Genomic DNA, 23,443 nt, shown 5'->3' with positions numbered 1-23,443 from the left:
GACATATCCCTTTGAAGAATCTTTTGATGAAGAACCAGAAATCTTAGAAAGTGAAGTAAAAGCTGCACTCAAAGCAATTGGGAGAAACAAAGCACCTGGAGTAGATGGAATATCAATAGAGCTATCTCAAGCTACAGAAACAGAGTCCATCAAAATCTTAACAAGAATCTGTCAACAAATACGGAAAACTAAACAGTGGCCCACAGACTGGAAACGCTGTCATGTCTGTACCCCTACATCCATTCCATTGTTCTGTGTCGAACCATTGCTAATGCTGTGCCTTGATTTCATTTTGCAAATGCTCTAACCATAGCTTTCGTTTCTCCTGCAGCCTGAGAACACAGTTGTCTTATCTGTTCTTTCTTTGAAGCTCACAGAAGTGACCTTGTACTGTCTGAAATGTTATAGTTTACTTTCATGTATTCCCAGACCATTTTCCACACTAATCTGTGGTATAGATGGGAGGGGAGGAATGAGTGGGTATTTAGAGTTTATATTTTCTTCAAGTTGCTATTCCTATCAAGGAACGTGTACTGCTGAGAGGCTTTGTTGCTACTGAGTAATTCTATGGACATATATATGGAAATGACTGGACTTCTGAATAAAACCATTTAACCAAGAGTTGGATTTCTTGCTGCAGTGGTCCAGAGACCTGTCTACCATAGCCTGTCATCCATAGCCTGACAAATGCTCAGTCTACATTCCAATTCCAAATAAGGGGATGCCAAAGAGTGCAGCAACTATTGGACTATCGCGTTCTTTCCCATGCAAGCAAAGTAATGCTCAAAATTCTACAGCAAAGATTTTTGCCATATATGGAACGAGAAATGCCAGATTTCAAGCTGGATTCAGAAAAGGAAGAGGCACTAGAGATCACACTGCAAATTTACGATGGCTAATGGAACATACCAGGAAATTTCAGAAGAAAATTAGTCTGTGTTTTATAAATTACAGCAAAGCTGTTGACTGTGTGAATCATGAAAAGCTATGGAGAGTGTTAAAAGAAATGGGGGTGCCACAACATCTGATAATCCAAGTGGCAAAATATGGCTGGATGGTCATTAATAGGAGGAAATCCCGGCTTAGTGTGCAGAATCCTAGATAAGTATTGTTATAATTTGATAATATAAGGTAATTTGAATTTTAGGTATTTATATTATGTAAATTATAGTAAGCTACAATTTTAATGATTGCCTGGATATTTTAGGTTATATTGTTGCCAAATAATTATGCTTTTAGAACTGATCAATTTTATTTTATTTTATTTAAAGATTGGTTTATTAAGTAAATTTCTAAAGGTGGTAATTTGTTGAACTATGTACCTTTTAAATATTTATTTTAAAATGGCATGTGTCTCACTGATGTGCAATCATGTAATTTTGAATTGATTTTGAGAATGTGATGGCCTCTGTCTAATAAACTTTGTTGTTATGCCCATCTGATTGTTTTGATGCACAACCTGTACTCTGGACAAGAGGCTATTGTCAGGACAGAATATGGGGAAACAGAATGGTTTCCAATTGGCAAAGGTATTAGACAAGGATGCATATTATCTCCCTACCTGTTCAACCTCTATGCAGATTATATTATAAAGAAAGCTGGATTAGAAGGTAGAGTGAAAATCAGTGGAAGGAACATTAACAATTTGAGATATGCAGATGACACCACATTACTAACAGAAAATAGTGAAGACTTGAAACGACTACTGATGAAGGTTAAAGGAGAAAACGCCAGAGCAGGATTACATCTGAACATCAAGAAGACAAAAGTAATGACTGCTGAGGAATTACACAATTTTAAAGTCGACAATGAGGAAATTGAAATTGTTCAAGACTTTCTATTCCTTGGCTCACTCATCAATTAAAAGGGAGACTGCAATGAAGAAATCAGAAGAAGATTGAGACGTGGAAGAGCAGCTGTGAGGGAGCTAGAGAAGATCCTTAAAGATAAATATGTCTCTCTGGGAACCAAGATAAAGATAATCTAAACTATGGTGTTCCCCATTACTATGGATGGATGTGAAAGTTTGACGGTAAAGAAAGCTGACAGGAAGAAAATTGATTCATTTGAAATGTGGTGCTGGAGGAGAGTTTTGCAGATACCATGGACGGCCCCAAAAGACAGATAAGTGGGTACTAGATCAAATCAAGTCTGTATTCTCCCTAGAAGCTAAAATGACAAAACTGAGGCTGCCGTACTTTGGTCACATCACGAGAAGACCAGATTCTCTGGAAAAGTCAATAATGCCAGGAAAAGGGGAAGGCAGGAGGAAAATAGGAAGACCTAAAACGAGGTGGCTCAATAAAAGAAGATACATTATTCAGTTTGCAGGATCTGTCTCTCTTAATGACAGGACATTTTGGAGGCCTCTCATTCATAGAGTCGCCATAGGTTGGAGGCGACTTGATGGCACATAGCACACACTTAAAGCAGCCCTGAGCTGCAGTAGGAGACATTTTAAATCAGGGATGCAGTACTGGCCAGGGAGTTATCCCCACCGCTTCCTAAAGATTGGGCCTCTCTCTACTCATTTTTAGGAGAAAATATTTGTATTTTTATTCATTTTATTTACCTTGTTTATAGTCCACTTTTCTCATCAAGAGTCAAGGCAGATGAAACAGTAAGTCAGAAGGATCAACAGCTGGGACGTTCAATCAACAATACAGTAGAGCATGGATAAAGAAAATTACATTTCTTGAATTCCATTCACAAAACAGCGTCACTTGCAGTTTGACACGAACAGTAGAGCTCTCCCTCAGGGCTACAGACCGGCTTGCAACCTCCAGGTGAGGCCAACAGATCTCCCCAAATTACAGCTGATCTCCAGGCCATAGAGATCAATTCCCCTGGAGAAAGTGGCAGCTTAAGAGAGTGCAAGTCTATGGCATTATGCCCTGTTGAAGTCAAACCTTGCCATTTTTCTCCAGGCTGCATTCCCAAACCCTCTAGGAATTTTCCAACCGGGAGCTGGCAACAGAGAAGACTCTGTTCTAAAGCAATCACAGGTGGCACTTGGAGCCCCCAGCTAAATGCAGCCCCTCCCCATTTAAAACGAATCCCTCTGTTTTTGGGGAGCCAATTTCTGCTTACAATCAACAATTGAACTTGAATGGGGGGAAAAAGTACTACAACTCCCATGAAGCTCTCCGGATGGCTCTGGCCTGCCCCCTCGTGGCGGGTGCGGGTAAGGGCGCGCTCAATCCCGCGAGCAGCCAGGTGGCTAACGGAGCTCCAGCTGGCAGCCGAGGTGGGCAGCGCTGCTGCAGAGAACCAGCCAGGGATCCGGCTTAGCTGGGTGGGAGGGAGAACCCGCAGCCCCTGGACACGAAGGTGGTCAGGACGCCCCCTCCCGATGAGGACCTGGCGGGGCAGAGCCCAGCCAGCCACCCTTTGAAAGCGCTCCAGCCGAGGGAGGGAAGAGGAAGGCGATCGCGTTGCAAGCCCGGGAGCTGAAAGCCCAGGCAGAGCCGCTGCAGCCATGGGGAACCGAGGGATGGAGGATCTCATCCCTTTAGTCAACCGGCTCCAGGACGCCTTCTCTGCCATCGGTCAGAATGCCGACCTGGACCTGCCCCAGATCGCCGTGGTTGGGGGTCAGAGCGCCGGAAAGAGCTCGGTCTTGGAAAATTTCGTAGGAAGGTAAGATGGATGTGCAACAACCAGTCCACCCTGCCTTCAGGATCGCTTATTTGTATTCTACCGCTTGGAATGCGGTTCTCCAGGGATGCTGCAAAGTACGCATTATCCCCCCCCCCTTTGCAATTTAAAATGCAATGCAAGCCAGGAGAGGAGAGTGTTGCTGTCGCTCCCCTTGGATTTGGGAGCAGAAAGCTTCGCGCTTCCCCCACCCCACCCCCCACACACTGCAGAGACCGTCTAGTGCTAAGCTTTGCCTTACAGAAAACTGAAGTCTCTGTGATTGACAGGTGACATTCCATTCTCCGTCACCTTCATCAGGATGAGGGACGTTCTGTCTTTCCCTTGTGAAGTGTATGAGTGTGTGTATACATGTAAGACTGTATATGTGTGCACCTATGGTTATATGTATTATGCATGCATATACAAGTATGAGTGGATGTGAGATGCTAACCTCTGACTGGGAAAAGGATCATTAGAAGGGAATTTATAGGCAGATCTTGCTCCCTGCTTAGGGGAAAGGAAGACGGAGATGAGGTGTGTATGTGTAAAATGGTGGGTGGGGGGTTATTACACCAAACAACCCCTGCTGTTCCTTGGAGTGACTAACTACACAAAAGAAGCCATTTGCCTGGGGGTGGAGAGGGAAGAGAAGAGGCAACGGGACTGATTTGCTGTCCACATCACAGGATGCGATTTCACTGTTTTCATCCTAGGCCATTTATCTATCTATTTGGAAGCTAAATGCAGGAAGACCGAATATACTTCTGGATTGGAGTAAAGCTGGGAGGCCTCTTCTTCTCCCCTCTTTCATTCAGACGCCGGAAGATAAATGCTTCTGGGATGGGTTGGGGGGGGCGGTAACAGCGTAAGAGGACATTGCTTCAAGGAGAGTCACTCTGAAGCCAGAATTTGGTGTCTTGAACGTCCCCAGACCCTGCAAAGCCCAGACAAAGCTTCCTGTAGGTTATGTAATCTCGAGAGGGTAGAGAAATGTCTGTGTGTTGGGTGTGTGTGAGTGGAGTGGACATTTGGGGGGGATTTTCTGTCTTTGGTGTTCTGCAAATGTGAGGCAGGGGACGTGCCCCCACCCTTGCAAAAGATGCAGTTTCTATATGGTTGACGGTATTTTCCTGCGCTTCATTTGTTATGGTGTTTATGAAAAAAAATCACTGTTAGCATATTGCTGACTGCATATGAACGTCAAGAAATTATTATGAATGCAAAGAACGGTCCCCGCCAGGATGCTCTTTAAGAGCCGCAGTTCCTCCGAGATCAGATTGCTTTCCCTATTGCGAAGCCTCAACCTGGCCACGGTCCCACAAGGTGAAAAGCCAGGAGAGGCCAGTGCACGGAAAACTCAGTGCCCTTTGCCTCCAACGATGCCTACCTTCACAGAGCACCTGCCAGCCAGCAACTGCAGGACGAAGGTGGCTGTTGGTGAGGCCAGGTAGCAGTGCTGTTCAGCATCCGTTGGATATGCTATTGTCTCTGGGGTAATACCGTGCTGGGAGTCAAGAGTGTAAAAGGCAACCATTGTGCTGTGGCAAGGGAGCTATATGTTCTAAGTGCTTCCATTTTCTGATGATGACGTCCAGGCCATGGCTTTCCTTCGTATGACCTTCAGATCAATTTCCAGCAACCTTGGCAAATAGCAGATGATCTGAAAAGATGGTCTGCAACAGCCAGACAGGCAGAGACACAGCACCTGAGGACATTGAGGCGCTTGTCTGTAATAGGCTTATGTTTTGCTTTAATTCTTACCATTTGGGAATGGCGCTTTGCTAGGCTAGGAGGCCAGGTGCCAGGGGATTCCCCTAAGAGAAGATCAGCAGCGTTTCTTTACGCAAAAGATCTGTCAGCTCTTTCCTTTCCTCCTTGCTGCTCTTTGCAAGATAACCGTTTTCAAGACAATTACGTTTGAAAGGACCTAAAATGGCCACCATCAGCTCCCTTCTGGACCAGGTCTGCCCGATATTCTTTATAGCTGTTGAATTCTAGAAGGTAGCTTTGAATGTTAGAAGGAGATGGACGACAAGACTGTAGTCTTAGGTATTGAGGAAGATGGCTCTGCTGGAGGAGATCACAATGGCAGAAATCCAAGGAGATGTTTACCAAAAACCTACCCACAGGGCATATCAGGAAGAACCTGAGGTTTTTTTCTTGCAGTTCCTGGATGTTCAGTTTGGAATCATTCTGCAGTATCTTCTGAAATATCAAAAAGGATCATGGTGGTGTCGGTTCCGTCCCTTGCAAAAGGCTGTTATTATTATCATCAAATTGACCAGAAAGGAGTAGAAAAAGGAGCTTGATATCCTTGCCGGACATCTGTAGCTTGGCTTTGTCCAAAATTTCAAAAGAAAGATTAGAGGTTTCTTCCACAGTGCGCAAAGAAAAGGTATATCGTGTTGTACCTTTTGATTGTAAAATAAGAAAATGTCTCTTGAAAGAAGAGGAATTTTGCAGTTTTACTAGATCGCCTTAAATTTTGGATGTGAAAAATGCAAGTTAGTTAAAGATGTATATCTCGAGTAGTGGGCTGCGATGGTGTAAGTGATGGCAGTTTGCCTTGGAAACCTGGTTGCACAGTTGCATATGAAGAGTCAAGGAAAGCACCAGTCTTTCCTTTGACTTGGTAAAAAGAAAAGGAGTTTGATCTTTGCACGTTGTTTCCTGGAGAAGCAAACTGACTGATGGAGGGCAATCAATTGGATTTCTCTGTCCTGTCTTCTGGTCTCCTTCCCCAGAGAGGAAATGAGGATGTGACCTCACTGGATCCTCATTGGGGGGGCGGGCGGTCTCCAGGGTAGCAGATGGCATTGCTGCATATTTTTAAAGGCAATGAGGGGTTCCAAGCAGGGCCACTGGATCTGGGTGCAGAAAAAGAATGAAATTATTCAGGGATGTTATTGGATGGAAAATGAGTCAAGGTGTTGAAGGAAATGTTTGATGCCATTTGCCAGGTTCATGTTGGGAAATTCCTGGAGATTTTTGAGAGGGGGTGGAATCTGGAGGGGGCAGGTTTTGGGGAGGGGAGGGGCCTCAGTGGGTTATAATGCCGTAGAATCCACCCTCCAAAGCAGCCATTTTCTCCAGGGGAACTGATCTCTGTCACCTGGAGATCTCCAGCCACCACCTGGAGGCTGGCAACCCCATTAAAGGGCTTGGAAGACTGGTTGAGAAACACTACCCATGGTCTTTGCCGCATCCAGACTGCATTCAGCATCCTGGTTTACATTACAAAGCAATACTTTTAAAAGATGGCTGCAGCCAGCCATGCTATGATCTTGTGTTCCTTGGTTTGTGTGTAGCTAAAGGAAACCATGTTATAATACCACTGGTGAGCCATATTTTTGAATCCTGGTTGGTGCTTGCTTTGTGCTAAATCTGGTTCTGACCAGTTTGAAGTTGTAGGTTTTCTTCACCCTTCTGAATAAAGAGGGATGAGTAAAGAGAGTAACTTACGTCATATAAGTCAGTTTCAAGTAAAGTCAGAAGCAGGTTCTAGCTGCAAGTCTTAGGGCCGACCTAATAGCCAAATATTTTGCTTTTCATACACACATTTGGAAGAGAATTGGGTTAAAGCAGGGCTTTTTTTCTAGGAAAAGAGGTGGTGGAACTCAGTGGGTTGCCAGCAGAGGGGGCAACTCCTGGCAGGAGGTGGTGCCCCTGGTACCACATGCGCACACGCAAAGTGCTCGCATGCTTCCGGGACCGCGCAATGATGTCACTTTGGGTCAGCTGGAACAAAGTGTTTTTTAAAAAAGTTTAAATCGCCCTCAGTGATCGGAGGCGCTGCCAACTGGTCACCGATCAGGGGGTGGGGCCGTCAGGGGCAGGACCACTGGTCATGTGACCATTTTCAAGAGGTGCCAGAACTCTGTTCCACCACATTCCAGCTGAAAAAAAGCCCTGGGTTAAAGATTAGACTGATTTTTACCTCGATCTCCAAATTTAAACTGGATTGAAAGTGGAGCAATCCCAAAACAGGCCGACTGAGAAATATGCCCCATGTTATTCCGTGGGGCTTACTCCCAAGAAAGTGTCCTTAGGATAGGATTGCAGGCTCATTGTTCCAGGGAAACCCCCACCCGCCATCCTAGAGCAAAGTTAGGAATAAGGCAAAAGTAATTTTGCCAGTATCCATTAGATTTTATAAGAATTTTTTTTCTTTGATAGAGATCTTTAGGTAGCGAACTGTCAGGTCATCAAATCGGGCAAATATTTTGAGCAAGCAATGGTAGGAATATACCCTGAAACTTTCCCTCTCTATCCAGCATTGTAGAACTGGTGGCTTTGTAGCAGATAGTGGCACTGCATTGGTTGTCCGAAAACACCTGACACCCTGGGCCTAGAGCATTTTGAGCTATTAACCTTCTGCTTCAAACTGCATGTAGTTCCGTCCGGTGACTAGCCGGGTATGTGTACGGATCATCTAAGAACCATAGCTGTGCTGTACCTTGCTCTGTAGAATGCCTCTTGACCCGCTCTCTTCCTTGACTTGCATGGATTGCCTATTCTGAAAGGCCTCTCTTGGGTTAGTTCAATTCAGCTTGATCATTCCTTCTCACCGTGCGAGTCTCTGACAGGCCCCCAAGGCTAGGGGCCACTCCCCACAAGCATATGCCATCTTTTCCCAGCTCCGCTAAGCTTTGGGAATTGCAGAGATTCTGCTTTAATTGCTAAAGTCACTTGCAGCCAGCCCGTACCAGTCTCAGACCAGCCAGGACGCAGTCTACCTGCTTCAGCCTACGTCTTTGTACAGAGATGGGTCCTTCAGATACTACCTCTGGCTGCTCCAGTCTTCCTGCAGGATTAAGCTCTGCGGTGCAGGATGAAGCTGTGTGGTAGCCACATGGTCACTATTCCAGGAGGGGCTACCTGTTGTATTCCCAGCCCTGAACACCAGGTCCGAAGGAGGCCGTGGTCTCTCTGCAATTTTGCTGCTGCCTCCTGCATAACTGTATCCATGCCCCTTCCTTTCTCTCCCAGGGATAGGCTGCACTGGCGTGTGAGCCTGGATGAAGAGAGATGAATTGTGTGTGCCGAGTCACAGGCTAATGTGTGAACAGAGTTGTTTAACAGCCATGGGATCAGAACAACCAGCTTCTAATTTCTTCCAGTCTTGTGACTCCAGAAGATGTGGGAATGTAAGCAGTATTCCTAGCACAAACTCACCTCTGACCCATCCCTGATGGACAAACCACAATTGTCCAGAGAAGGGCAATGAAGATGGTGAGGGGTCTGGAGACCAAGTCTTATGAGGAAAGGTTGAAGGAGCTCAGAATGTTTCGCCTGGAGAGGAAACGACTGAGAGGTGATACGATAACCATCTTCAAGTACTTGAAAGGATGTCATGTAGAAGATGGTGCGGAGCTGTTTTCCGTTGCCCCAGAAGGTCAGATCAGAACCAACGGGTTGAAATTAAAAGCGTTTTTGGCTAAACATCAGGAAGAACTTCCTGACAGTTAGAGCAGTCCTTCAATGGAAAAGGCTTCCTCAGGAGGTGTTGGGCTCTCCTCCCTTGGAGGTTTTTAAGCAAAGGCTAGATGGCCATCTGACAGCAATGCTGATTCTGTGAACCTAGGCAGATCACGAGAGGGAGGGCAGGAAGGGTTACATCAGTGCTGAGTTCATGTGGCCCCTTCTTACATGTCCAGGGTAAGGCCATTCGCCACCTTGGAGTCAGGTAGCAATTTCCCCCCAAACCAGTTTGGCTAGGAATCTTTACTGTGTTTTGCCATCTTCTGGGCATGGAGTAAGGGTCACTGTGTGTGGGGGGGGGGGGAGGAGATGTTTGTGAATTTCCTACATTGTGCAGGGGGTTGGACTAGATGACTGTCGAGGTCCCTTCCAACCCTATGATTTGATGATTCTAAATTATCTTCATATTCAAGTCTGCATGAATCTGGTTCTCCTGTCCTCTTGCCCATGTAAGCTTCTGTTTATTTTTGTTACATTTCAAACATGCTCGGTTCCTAATCATACAAAAAAGAAAAAGTCTAGATATCAATATAAAAGACCCTTGTATTAGTTATTTACAGCTGTGCCTAAATAAAAAGGCTGGTTGCCATATGTCCAGGCTTGCAGTCTGATTTACCTTTCAGAACAAGTCCACATGTTGCCCATCTCAAGCATTACAATCACCCTTGCAAATAAGGAGATTTTGTTTTTTACGTCAAGAAGACAATGATTCAATCATCTAATTCCTCACCTGCAGCCTAAAGTGGTACACTCCAGGAAAAGACTTACCATGAATGCATAAACCAACCTCGTGTTGTAAAACATTAGTCGTCTTCAAACATTTCCACTTGCTTGCCTGTCCACATGTACCTTGTTAGGCATTTAGGGCTCACGCTCACCAAAAACCAAGTCTCCTCCAGTTTACAAAAGCAGTTTTGTCTGGTCACCTAGAGGTGAATCTCACTCACCATAGGTGACCAGACAAACAGCTTTTATAAACCAGTTGCATTTCTGCAGTACATCTGCTTCCTGCACTCCGCAGCTCGTGGCTTCAGCCCGCACCGCTCTCCCTTCCACGTGTCACTGCTGCCTTAAAAAAAAAGGTTTAATTTGCGAAGTGCACTGTAATGCTTACTAGAGGCCTGCAGCCAAAGCTTTGGCTGGGTATTTCAAATCAATAGGCGAACTTCAACGGTTGTCACCTTTGTAGCTCCTGCTACAAAGATGCTCCTTAGTAGCTCCTGCTACTAAGATGGTCTGGCACCATCTTAGGCGTTTGCAGCCCTTCTTTGCGTCCTTCCCTCCCTGTGGCCTTTTGCCTGCCACGCTGCTCTCTAGGATCAGAGCAGGCCAGCCAATAGCAGAGACCTCTTGCTGTGCTACTCCTCTGTGACTCTACGGTGCTCATCCAATCACAGCTGCCCACGTCACCATCCTCATGAAATCTACTGGTACATTACTAGGGTTCCCAAGTGCCTGCCGGTGGGGGGAAAACTCCCGGGGGTTTGCCTGCTGCCCTGCCAGTGATTGGCGGGAGTTGGCAAGCTCCCGGCAAGCTCCCCGGTGTGATGACATCACTTCTAGGAGTGCTGTTATTGTGCAGGTGCCAGAGCGCGTGCATGCTCTGTGTGCACGAAGGAACAGGACGCTGCTGGCACAAGGTAAGTCTCAGGTTCCTTCCCCTCCTGCCGGGAGGATATAGGGACCTGGCAGTCCTGTACATTACAGTATTGATTAGGTGCACCCCCCTGCAATAACTGCTTACTGCTATTTCCATTTTCAAATGGTGAAGTGAGGTGACTTAGTTGCCAAGAGGGCACAGCGGGACCACAGCAAAGTTGAGATGAACGTAAATTTACCCGGCTTTCTCACCATTGGACCAAGCTGGCTGATGGGGAAGACTGTGGAACCTAAAGAAGTTCATCATCACTTGCTTTCTGCTAGGGTTGGCAGGTCCCCTTAGCCTCCTGGGAGGAGAGGCTGGCACTCACCTTGTTCTTCAACCTCATGTGCATGCTCCCAAAGTGGCACGATGATGTCACTTCTGGGTAGTGATGTCATCACTCAGGGCCCAGGAGCGCTCCAATTCTTTGCTCCCTTTTGGGGCCGTACTTGCTCCACTGTAGGGTTGCCAGGCCCCCTCAACTTCCCGGCGGGGGGGATAGGGGCCTGGCACTTACCTTGGGGGAAAGGGGGGGTGCGTACACCAAGCGCAATGATGTCACTTCGCGAGTGATGTCATCGTGCGCCCCCTTGGAGTGCGCCCACGCTCTGCAGGGGCTCAAAACGGGCCCGATCCACGCTGAAACAAGCCCATTTTGAAGTGCTGTGGAGCGCAGGACCGCTCCCGTGCTCTGCGGCAGCCCCAATCCGGGTCAAAACGGGCCCGATCCCAGCGGCTACTGTGCACAGGAGCATGCAGCCCTGTGGGGGAGCACGCATGGAAGGTGCGCCCCCCCGCTGGTTAGGTAAGTGTGGGCGGGGTGTGGGGAGCGAGGGCAGGGGATCCCCCACCCCCACCCCCACCCCCACCGGGGGTCTGGCATCCCTGTTCCACTGTGAAGTGCAAGAGTGTTCCCGGGCCCTGTGCGATGATGTCACTCACAGGAGTGACATTTTTGCACCACCCTGGAAGTGTTTCCATGAGCCCCCGTTCCCTGGCCTCTCCCCCCCCATTAGCCAGGTGAGTGGTGGCAGGGGGGTGAGGGTGGGAGTGGTGACCCTCAGCTTCCACCAGGGGACCTGGAATTCCTATATCTTGCATTGGGATGGAGAAATTTGGGGAAGAGAGATGGAATGATGATTTTCTGAAGGCACCATAGTATAGTTGCAGTTCCTCCACAGATGTATTCTTATACTGAAACTGACAGAGCAATATCTTTTTATCTAAAGAGATCAAGAGTTGAGGTACGTCAGAAAACTTGCAAAAAGAAAGTGGTACTCATCTAATTTTGTAGATCTTTTTGTTTTTCCCAAACTGTGTCTTCTCCAGAGACCAAGAGCTAGTAGATCGATTGAGTGAGATCAAGAGGTAAAGTTGGACTACACCACTGAAGTTCAGATTGCATTTATTTGAATGCTCCCTTCTTAATTATAAAAACAGAACTGCCTGAATATAGAAATGTAGTGTCACAAACAGAAAGGTCTGGCCTTGTGTTCTCCCTAATTTATTTTCTCTCCACCCCCTCCACCCTTTGGGCGAACATTAAAACATGCATCCCCCGATATCCTGAAATGATACCGTCTGGGCGGAAAAAAGCTTTAGCAATTGATTCTGGCTTTGAGAGCTCGTTACTTTGGAAGCAAACCTAAGAAAATAATGTTTTTAAAGGATTTATCTCATCCCACAATCTCATTTTCTTGTTCTTCTTCAAAGTATAATAGATCACCCCTCTAGTCACTAATAATTATTCTCCCAGTATCACTTACTCCCCTGTTAATGGATTACTCAGCAAGGCAGAGCCTATATTTACGATAGCAGATGTCTAGGGGGTTGGTGCGCCTGTGTGCGCATGTGTGCATGCGTCGGCAGCTGAGAACACAGCATGGTGCTTGCAACACCAGATTATAGTGATAAAGTCCAGTGAAGGCGTGAGATAAAGCTGGGGGAGAGAGTGCAGCAGCTGCTGCCCCTCAGCCCAGGAACAGCTTCCCACAAGATCTTTAGTGTCAGCTAAGAAGCCGTGGGCTTGGGGAAAGTTGAGGTTGCTTGGCGTATGGGTAGCCATTTGAATGAAACAAGATGAAAAGAAGATGCTCTATTTGGAATGTGTGTTTAAAGAGTTTAGCTTGGAAGGGTATGGGAACTCAAGGGACTTAACGCTATATGGTAGATTTTAAAAAAACTGTGAGGCTAGGCAAAGGGGAGGAAGCTGCCTTGAACACGTGAAGCTGTCTTGAGAATCGGACCATTGGTTCATCGGTATCAGCATGGTCTGCTCTTGCTGAGCGGTGGATCTCTGTGTCCTAAAAGGGCTGATTCACACATTACGCAGGCAGAATTGTGTGCCTCCTGATTGCACAAGGAAGTGTTTTGGATTGAGACTGTAGTTTGCAAGGAGAGGGAGTTTATGCCGCCAAGCTATTTCCTTAGGGAGAGCCACTAATTGGATTGACTGGGCCTCCGCAACCCTAATCCAAAATGCTAGCCACGATACATCATTGCCCATCTGACTGAGCTCCTTCTCATATGCCTTGTTCTATAACCTTCTCTTTGCCATTTTCTTTGAAGTTTAGTTCCTCTCCCTCTGTATGCCAGAGACAACAAGTGAAAGCGGAGGGCAGAATATTCAACATGTTGTGTTACAGGTTTTACCCTTTAGCAGTGCTATCCTCAAAACACTTTCATAGGAGTAAGCCCCATTGAATCGACCACCCGGAACAGAATTGTGAGTAGACCTACTTAGGATCGTTCTCTAGGTACCTTATGTTCCTTCTTTGTGGACTTATAGCCTTGTGCTCTTATACACATACTAATCTTTTACTACAAACTTAAAAATTAGGAAATCTCAAGCAAAATACAAGATCCAGGTATCGATTGAAGGCAACAAGCTTTTAGCAGGCTGGCAGTGCAATCCTAAACAAAGTTTATACCTTTTGAGGCCATTGATGTGAATGGACTTAGAAGAGTGTAACTCTGCTTAGGATAGCACTGTGCATAAGGTATTGTTGGAAGATCTGCTCTGACCCATGTTAATGCCAGCTTGCCTTTAAGAGAAATGAAGAGCCTTTTTTGGATACTACATGATTGGATTTTCCAGATGTTTTAGAAAGTAAATTCTTGCTGCCTTCTAGCGATGGAGCCATGGCACAGGGGCAGGGAGGCTTAATCTTGGGCTTTGTTTAAGGCAGGGCTTTTTTTTCAGTGGGAACGTGGTGGAATGGAGTTCCGGAACCTCTTGAAAATGGACACATGGCTGGTCTCCCCCCCCGATCTCCAGACAGAGGGGAGTTTAGATTGCCCTCTGTGCTGCTCCAGGGCAATCTAAACTCCCCTCTGTCTGGAGATCAGGGGATGGGGGCCACCAGCCATGTAACCATTTTTGCAGAGGATGATTTAAACTTTTAAAAACTCCCCTTGTTCCAGCTGACCCAAAGTGACATAATTGGTCCTGGGAGCATGTACGCACTTTGCACGCACACATGTGGTACCAGGGGCACCACCTCCCACCAAGAGTTCCCCCTGTGCTGGCAACCCACTGAGTTTCACCACCTCTTTTCCCAGAAAAAAAAGCCCTGGTTTAAGGTATTTTGTGACTTCAAGCAAGGTATGCCCATCCCTCTCTGGGCCCAGCTGGGTTTGTGCCACTCAGTGCTGCAGTCAACACCAGTCCCCGTCCATGGCACAGATAACTGGGAGCGAGCAGAGCCCCTGCAGTGGATTGGTGTCCTCCCTCACTGTACCACTGCAAGCAGTCATTTAGATGGCTTGGCCCAAGAACTGGCCCAGGTTAAACCCACCCCCATGTAGATTTATTTATTTTATTTATTTATGTTATTTATATTCCGCCTTTCTCACTGAGATTCAAGGCGGATTACATAGTGTGAGATTAGTACAATTAGTGGCAAGGACAAGGGCAGGCATTTCCATACAGTGTCAAGAACATTTCCATAAGCAATGTCATGGGGTAAAAGAATATAAGTTTACAAAGCTATAGTATTAGCAAGGATCCAGTATGGGGTTGAGGAATTGCTGAAACAGAACATAATAAATTCTAGGACTTGCATTGAACAACATAAAGCACAGGTAGGATATAGGAGTACATATTTAAAGCAACAGATAATATGTAAGGCAACATAATGGTGAAATCTATGGTTTCTTACTCATTAGCAAAACATCTGGAATCCCTACAGTACCACCCTCTTAGCTGAGAAAAAAGGCCTTTTTTAATAATTCAGTTTTGCATCGTTTGCGGAAAGCCAGGAGGATGGGGGCTCTCCAGACCTCCTCAGGCAGGCCATTCCACAGGGTAGGGGCCACCACAGAGAAAGCCCCTGTACGGGCTGCTGTTGATTTTGCCCATGTACAGGCCAGCACCTGCAAGAGACCCTGTTCAGATGAGCGAAGTTGCCGTGGAGGGACATAGAGAGAGAGGCGGTCCCGTAGTTATGCTGGACCAAGGCCATGAAGGGCAGTCAGTTTGTGTTCCCCAAGGGATATATTTGACAGTCAGATGAGAGAGATATCCCCAAGGGATATCTCTCCCAGAGGAAGGGAAAAAATAGATTTGGTTATACTCCTCCTTTGATTATACCCCCTCTTCCTCCTGTTCTGTGGTTCCAATTTGAATTGGGGGCTTGTGGGTCTGCAGCTACCATTTCCTTTTAAAAATGCTGGGAAGGCCCCCGATTGAAAGTCTCCTAGGGCAGGGTTCCCCAACCTTTTTGTTACGATGACCCACAAGTCAAAATTTACTTGGTATGGGGACCCCCGGGGGGGAAAAAACAGCATTCACAAGTCATTAAAACTGCAAAAGACTGGGACCCAGTTTTACAGGCATTGCAACCCGCTTTTGAGTCAACACACCCACAGGTTGGAAAACACTGACCTAGTGTTTCTCAGCTAGTTAGTCCCTTAATTAACATTCAGAGCTGATAGCTGTATCCAAATATCAACTGTTTGCTTGCTTAATCCCGCAGTTCTCCAATTTCCACTTATTTGAGATCTGTGAAAATTCACTGGAGATTTCCTCCACTCTTCCTCCTCTTATCCTTTACACTCCAGACACTGGAATTCCCAGCTCCATCCAGTTGAGGTCTGCTGCCTGACTACTCATGCAGGTTGCCGCTGTGGTTCGTGTGTTGTAGCAAAATAAAACAAAAGTCTAGTGGCACCGTAGAAAATAGCATTTATTTCGGCATGAGCTTTTGTGAGTCACAGCTCTCTACTTCAGGTATGTGAAGGGAAGGTCGTACTAGGAATTCTTCTTAAGGGGAAGATTATAAGGAGGGAGGACTTCAGACAGAGAGATTTAGCGTGAATTCCACCACGAATCTTTCAAGTGAAAATATCTGTGTAAATGAAAATCTTTCAAGTGAAAATATCTATGAAAGTGAAAATCTTTCAAGTGAAAATATCTGTGTAAGCTTATGTTTGAATCCTATTATGAGATTCATGCCTAATGTTGAGGGCAAGGATGAGGGTGTAAAGGGATTACTCATTAAATTTGCAGATGACACCTAACTTTGGAGGGGTAGCAAACACCCTTGAAGACAGGGATAGAATTCAACGAGATCTGAACACACTGGGAAAGTGGGCAGATTTGAATAAGATGCGATTTAACATGGAAAAGTGCCAGGTTCTCCATCTGGGTAACAAAAATACAAAGCCTACAAACTGGATGAGGGATAGACTTCTGGACAGCAGTATGTGTGAACAAGATCTTGGGATATGGGTGGATAGGAAGCTAAATATGAACAGTCAGTGTGGTGCGGCTGCAAAAAAAGGCAAATGTAATCTTGAGGTGTATCAACAAAGGCATAACGTTTCATTGTCCTACTATATACCTCGTTGGTCAGGTCCCACCTGGGGTATTTTGTGCAGTTCTGGAGGCCTCACTTCAAAAAGGATATGGACAAATTAGAACGAGTGCAGCAAGAGCGACCAGAATGATCAGGGGCCTGAAGATCAAGCCCTACAAGAAAGACTGAAGGACCTGGGAAAGTTCAGTGTGGAGAAGAGGAGGTTGAGGGGAGACATGATTGCTCTCTTCAAGTATTTAAAGGGCTGTCACTTAAAGGAGAAAAAGGAATTGTTCCTGTTGGCAACAGAGGATAGGACTCGAAACAAAGAGTTTAAACTGTAGGAGGGAAGTATGGGGTGGACATTAGGAGAAACTTCTTCACGTTAAGAGTAATTGATCAGTAGAATTGGCTGCCTTGGAATGCGGTGGATTCCCCCTCATTGTCAGTCTACGAGGAGCGGCTGGATGAATACTTGTCGGGGATGCTTTAGGCTGTTCCTGCATTGGGCAGGGGGTTGGACTAGATGGTCTGTAAGGCCGCTTCCAACTCTGTAGTTATATAATTCTTTTCACCTCAACTCCTCCCTTTTCTCCTTACACAGATAATGTACACTTGTAGGCATGCTGACAAACACAGCCCCCCTTATTGACCTGTGGGCACTGCCCATCTTGCCCTGTGAGGTGTCTGGGGATTAACCAGCGACAGTCCAAGTCTCTGCCTGTCACATGCCACCTACTCAGTCCCTTTCCAACCCTCAGAGGGGCTTTCGCTCCTCTTTTGTACTCACTGCCACCACTTGGCCTTTGTGGGAATTGCCTATGGGGAGGACCAAGACTCCACTCCCCTGTGCAGATTTGCTACTCTCATGCCCTGTCTTGTGCCCAGTATCCTGCTACCTAGCAACTGGTTACCTCAGGGACCGTTTGCTGCCCTTGTGCACCACTGGGAGATAGCAGTTCTCCGACAGACCCCCTTTCTGCGGCACCCGTTTTAAATAGCATGGATATGTAGTGGAAGTCTGTGTGGCACAGAGTTTTCCCAAACACAAGTTGAGGTTGGTGATTTTCAGCTGGAAAACAGCATCAGGGAAAGAGTTAAAAAATCCCCTCCTGCCCATGCTGGTCTTTCCTTTTAAATTGCAGTGGTTTCATAAACTGTTAAAAACCTGTGAAAAGAACTGCAGACCAACACAGGACATCCCGTTCTGCCCCTGGCAGAAGTGAGTGATGGGGCTGCAATTATGAGAAACTCCTGAACGTTACCATCCCTTTATCCCAGCATACATAATGCCAAGGTGTGGTGTGCGTGCATCTGCTTTCCTTTAGGGCAGCAAAATATTTTATGCCATCTGGGTTGCCCTCCAGTCTTGAGGTTATTTGCCCCGTGATACATCTAGTCCGTGAGATTAGTTGATTGCTTAAATTATTGATGCACCATAAAGCTTTTTGCGGCATTGTGACTCAACCCTTTCTCCCCCATGTATTTCTTTAGGAGAAAGTGTTGGTGTTCACATCTTCTTGGAGAACACCAATGAAAGACAGCTTTGTGGCTCAGGGCAGGGTGTAAGCTGAGTGTGGGAAGGGGTGCAGAGATAGAGATAAGAGTAACACAAACATACTCTGTAGGGTTGTCAGCTCCAGGTTGGGAAGTTTCTGGAGATTTGGGGGGTGGAACCTGGATAGGGCAGGGTTTTTTGGGGGGGGGGGAATGGACCTTGGTGGGGTATAATGCCATAGAATTCATCCTCCAAAGCAGCCTTTTTCTCCAGGGAATCTCCAGCCACCACCTGGAGGTTGGCAAGCCTGGTTTGCACTTTGATTTCTGTCTGATCTGTCTGCCTCATAAGTCTGGCTCTGCCTCTAGTAGAAAAAACAAAAACAGAGATGTTATAATGAGGAGGGACTGACCCCAAGTGATGTTGCACGCTATAAACTAGTCAGTGTAAGTACACGCAGCCATGCACTGTTGAAACTGTCTGCGATCAAGTCCGGCATCCTGTTTCTCATGCTGGTCAACCAACTGACCACAGACAGCGACACACAGGTCAGAGTGGCCTCGTGTTGTTACTCTCATCAGCAACTGGTATACTGTCTCTGCACATGGAGGTTTCCTTTAACCAACATGGCTAATAGCTGGTGGACCTATCCCCCATGAATTTGTCTAATTGCCTTATAAGCCATGCAAAATAGTGGTCATCTTGATATCCATGGCTTCTGGGCAGTATAATATTAAATGGGGTGTGTGTGTTGTTTTAGTAAATTCCATTGGCTCAGATGCAATGGTGTACCCAGCATTTTGCCAAGAGAAAATCCACCAATTCACTATGAAAGTTAACGATATAGAGAAGATGCAGTTTCCTTCTTTAGGTGCAGGGCTGAATTTGATCAGTGAATTTATTAGTGGGTGGGAGCGGAATTTATGTCTCATCCGTCTTTGTGTTAAATGATAGCTGGGATTTGAAGGTGGGGGTGGGTGGGGAGATCAATACGCTTAAATAACAAAACTAGGAAGGGGGGGCAGCCAAGGACATTAAGGTTAATTTCCTGCAAAGCAAAAACTACATCCTAAATATCCAATTCCACAGCCTTTTAATGTCCATTTTCTTTCTGAAATGGAAAGATACTGTCTTGGCCTTTATTAATGAAGGGAAAATGTATCAGAAAGAATAATCAACCCCCTGCCTGCTTTTCCAAGATTCATTTTGGTTTAAATTTAAGCAGAAAGAAGAATAATTCTGTAGGTCTTGTTTTCTTTGCTCTTTACTGCTAGCAATAGCTGCCGATGCGCTGCTGGTATGGAGGGGAGATGCGGTCAGATTTGCATTGTTGTAGATGCACGTACATTCTGCCATACTCGGGCATCATCATAATGCATGGTGGGAAATGTAGTCTTTGTAAAGAGAATGTTTCAGACCAATGTCATATTTTCCAGACATCAGATGGAACTACATCCAGCCAGCCACGAAGACGGGGGTGGGTGGGTGAGTGTCTGGACAGTCAGGCAGACCACTCGAGGGAAGGCACGTAGCAGCTCAATGTTGCTCCATCATGCCATGACCTCGTGGTAGCTGAGCTCCCCCCACAGCTAACTGCCATCAGAAAGAGAGCAGGATGCAGCTAGCAGAGAATCCATTCCGCAAAGGAATGCATTAATTTAGTTGTTCTGCATGTTGTCTTGCGAGCTGCTTTGGGGGCCAGTGTTCAGCTAGAATGTGTGGTTAAAATCTAACAGATAAATTAATTGCCATCAGTTGTCAAAGCCTTAATCCTTTTACATAGCATAAGAGCAGGTAGACATCTTTCCTTCCATCACATGCAGGGCTTTTTTTCAGCTGGAACGCGGGGGAATGGAGTTCTGGAACCTCTTGAAAATGGTCGGTGGCCCCGCCCCCTGATCTCCAGATAGAGGGGAGTTTAGATTGCTTGGCGGCATGGAGGGCAATCTAAACTCCCCTCTGTCTGGAGATCAGGGGGCGGGGCCACCAGCCATGTGACCATTTTCTCCTAGGGCAACCCACTAAGTTCCACCACCTCTTTTCCCAGAAAAAAAGCCCTGATCACGAGCCTAAAGTAATATGAACATAGGAAACGGCCTTATACTGAATCAGACCTTTTGGTCCATCAAGGTCAGTATTGCCTACTCAGACGGGCAGTAGTTCTCCAGGGTCTCAGGTGAAAGTCTTTCACATCACCTTGTGGCTGATCCTTTCTTAAAAAATAACTTTTTATTTCTAATTTTTTTTAACAATGATAAAACAACAATAGAAGAACAATAACAAAATTCCAAACATGAATGCCATATATATATATATGGATTAGATAGTTAACATAGTTACAGGTCATAAACAAGTAATAAAGACAGATGTCAACATATTTGTTAGGTACAGTATATTCCATTATAGGATGCTCTGTGATGTGGCTTAGAAAGAGAGCCATCTCTCCATAAAGAGCGATTGATAATTGGGATTTTCTGATGAGGCTCTTTGGTCTGTTATTTTGTTGGATATTAACATTATCTGGATATTTTGTTGGATATTAACATTATCTGTTAACATTAATGAGACAAAATCTATTATGTAAGTGGGTACATGAGCTCTATTCCATAAATTCAACAGTATTGTTTCTGGATTGCATTGTGTTGTGTAACCTATTATTTTTTTCTATAATGACTTTTTCCCAATACACTTGGATCTTTGGGCATCTCCACCAATAATGTAAAAACATGCTTGTTTGTCCACAATGTTTCCAGCATCTAGAATCTTTGCTTGCTGATGCTTTTAATTGGAGATGCCAATGACAGAACCTGGGACTTCCCTTATGCCAAGCTGATCTTTAACCACTAAGCCACATCCCATCCCCCTTTGCAGGGCCCTCCATGCAAAGCCCAGCATGCACGAGGGCCTGTTTTTTCACAGATTCTGTGGTCATTTACAAGAGAAGAAGGATCAATCCTTAAACCTGGTAGTTCTCAGTTCTTTCTTGTTCAGTCAGAGTTCATGATGGTTGTATCCAGGGCTCATTTCGAGGGGGAATGCACAGGAACGCAGTTCCGGCAGTTCCCCAAAGAGGTCACATGACAGGTGGCTCCGCCCACCTGACTCAGCCATTTTGGACCCATTTTGGCCTGAGGCCAAAACAGCCTGGATTGGGCCTCTGACAAGTGGTGGATCACTCTCCAGCTCAGCAACAGCCTGATCCTGACCATTTCGGGCCCCTTTGTGGCCATTTTCAGCCCCTTTTTGCCATTTTGGGCCCAATTTCAGCCCTGAATGGCCAGGATTGGGTCCAAAACAGCCAGGATAGGTGATGACAGGGTGTGTGGCATATGCAAATCAGTTATGCTAATGACACACTTCCGGCGATGGCAAGGGGCGTGGCATATGCTAACAAGTTATGCTAATGAGTTCCTCCAGCTCTTTTTCTACGAAATGACCCTGGTTGTATCCATTTTCCTCTGATAAGACACATTGAGAGCCTGTGTGATGTAATGGTTAGAGCATCAAACTAGGATCTGAGAGATGCAAGTTAGAATGCTCAGTCTGCCGTCAAAATTTGCTTGGTAACCTTGGGCCCGTCCACACTCTCAGCGTAACCTACCCCACAGGGTTGTTGTGGAGATAAGATGGAGGAGAGGAGAATTATACAAGCTACCTTGGGTCTCCAATGGAAAGAAGGGGAGTATAAATAAAACAAATGAATAAACCCAGGGATCTGAATTGTTCACGAACCCAAAAAACAGTTGAAAGAATTAGGTTTACCCAGGGCTTTTTTTCTGGGAAAAGAGGTGGTAGAACTCAGGACTGCACAATGACGTCACTTTGGGTCAGCTGGAACAAGGGGGGAGTTTTTTAAAGTTTAAATCGCCCTCGGCAAAAACGGTCACATGGCCGGTGGCCCCGCCCCTTGATCTCCAGACAGAGGGGAGTTTAGATTGCTCTCTGTGCCGCTGGAGTGGCGCAGAGGACAATCTCAACTCCCCTCTGTCTGGAGATCAAGGGGCGGGGCCACCAGCCATGTGACCATTTTCAAGAGGTGCTGGAACTCCGTTCCCCCGCGTTCCAGCTGAAAAAAAGCCCTGGGTTTACCACATGCAAACCTGCATCCACTTGTAGGGGTTTGAATGTGTTTGATTTGATAGTTATTTGGGAATCAGAGGAATGAATCACAGTTAAAGAGAAGGGATTTAAAATACTCCTAGGTGTTAGAAACTTCACCCATGCAACTGTTTCCATGTGTTAGCCAGGCTCACCACCTGCAGGTGATGTAATGATCTAAAAGATCAGCAATTTAATTTTGGAAAAAGGGGATGTGTGTTATTAGTTTACTGATGCGGAACAAGTTTGGTTTGATCCCCTTTATGGTACTGCTCAATGATTTAAAGGATTCTGGTATAGATAATCTCTCGTTGAAAATGTGTAGGTACTAGCAAAGTTGAAAATCCACTTTTTGTGTCAAATTGTTTAGTGAGATTGTTTATAGTAGCAGAAGTAGGTAAGCTAACTGGGAGTTTGGGATGGGATTGGGAATTCTGGTACAATGTTAGTCCCAGTACAAACTGCTTCTTGTATTAAGATATGGGGAGGGGGTTAAAGTTATTACTTAAACTGTTTATGACTATATATTAATACTGTCCAGAGTAGTTTTTTTGTTATACTGTTAAGAAAAACGTTTAAAATATTTTTTTTTAAAAAAAGTTACCGGGGGGGGGGGGCTGCTATTTATATAGGAGCTAAATTAGAGGAATAAGAGTTGACGACACCAAACTGTAAGAAATATATCTGACTTGCAGTGCAATCCTAAACAGATTTACACCCTTCTTGGTCCATTGAAGTTAACCATTTTGTTATAGTTAGTAAATCAAACAGGAGAGTTAATGAACCCAAATTTGTAAGGATTCGGCTTCTGGTTAGTCCCTTCTACTTAAGTATAGTCATCATAGGTATTGTGTCTCTGATGATGAACTTTGTGTTTTTGGACGAATGTGTCTTCCAGCCACTGCAGGACCTTCCCTCTCTGTCTCGATTAAATTCTAGATACGTAAGTTGTGTTACTTTGCAGCAACAAAAGAAAGCAGGCATCTGGTGGCCCACAGTTGTTTTCCAGTGTGAGCTTTCATGAGTCAGAGCAACTGATGGAATGAGCACTGACTCCTGAAAAGCTTGCCCTGGAGCAAGTTGTGTGAGTCTTTCAGCTGCCACTGGACTCCTGTTTTATTCTGTCTTTATCTTATCTCATTAAAGAACTTCTTATGCCAGCAACCGCCAGAGCATAAGACATTCCACAGCTTAGTGCCTTGATGCATTACCATTTTGTTTTTTGTTTTTGTGGTTCCCTGAAATTGGTTTTTAGCAAAGAGGTCTTGAGATTTTGTAATTTAAGGG

The 23,443-nt window shown here is 45.6% G+C and overlaps 1 protein-coding gene across 2 annotated transcripts in view; it reads left to right on the top strand.

Annotated features, from left to right (window-relative positions):
• Window positions 1-3,228: 3,228 nt before the first annotated feature.
• Window positions 3,229-23,443, top strand: part of DNM1 (dynamin 1) — a 215,020-nt gene continuing 194,805 nt past the window's right edge. For both annotated transcript variants that reach the window (XM_054998606.1, XM_054998607.1), the window contains exon 1: window positions 3,229-3,639. In XM_054998606.1, the coding sequence (XP_054854581.1) occupies window positions 3,479-3,639 (161 nt within the window). In that variant the 5' untranslated portion in view covers window positions 3,229-3,478. The remainder of the gene's footprint in view (window positions 3,640-23,443) is intronic.

Source organism: Eublepharis macularius, chromosome 14 (assembly GCF_028583425.1).
Source record: "Eublepharis macularius isolate TG4126 chromosome 14, MPM_Emac_v1.0, whole genome shotgun sequence".
In the NCBI taxonomy this organism is placed as follows: domain Eukaryota; kingdom Metazoa; phylum Chordata; class Lepidosauria; order Squamata; family Eublepharidae; genus Eublepharis; species Eublepharis macularius.
The sequence above is the reverse complement of the archived record's forward strand: the minus strand, read 5'-3'. Positions and strand labels throughout refer to the sequence as shown.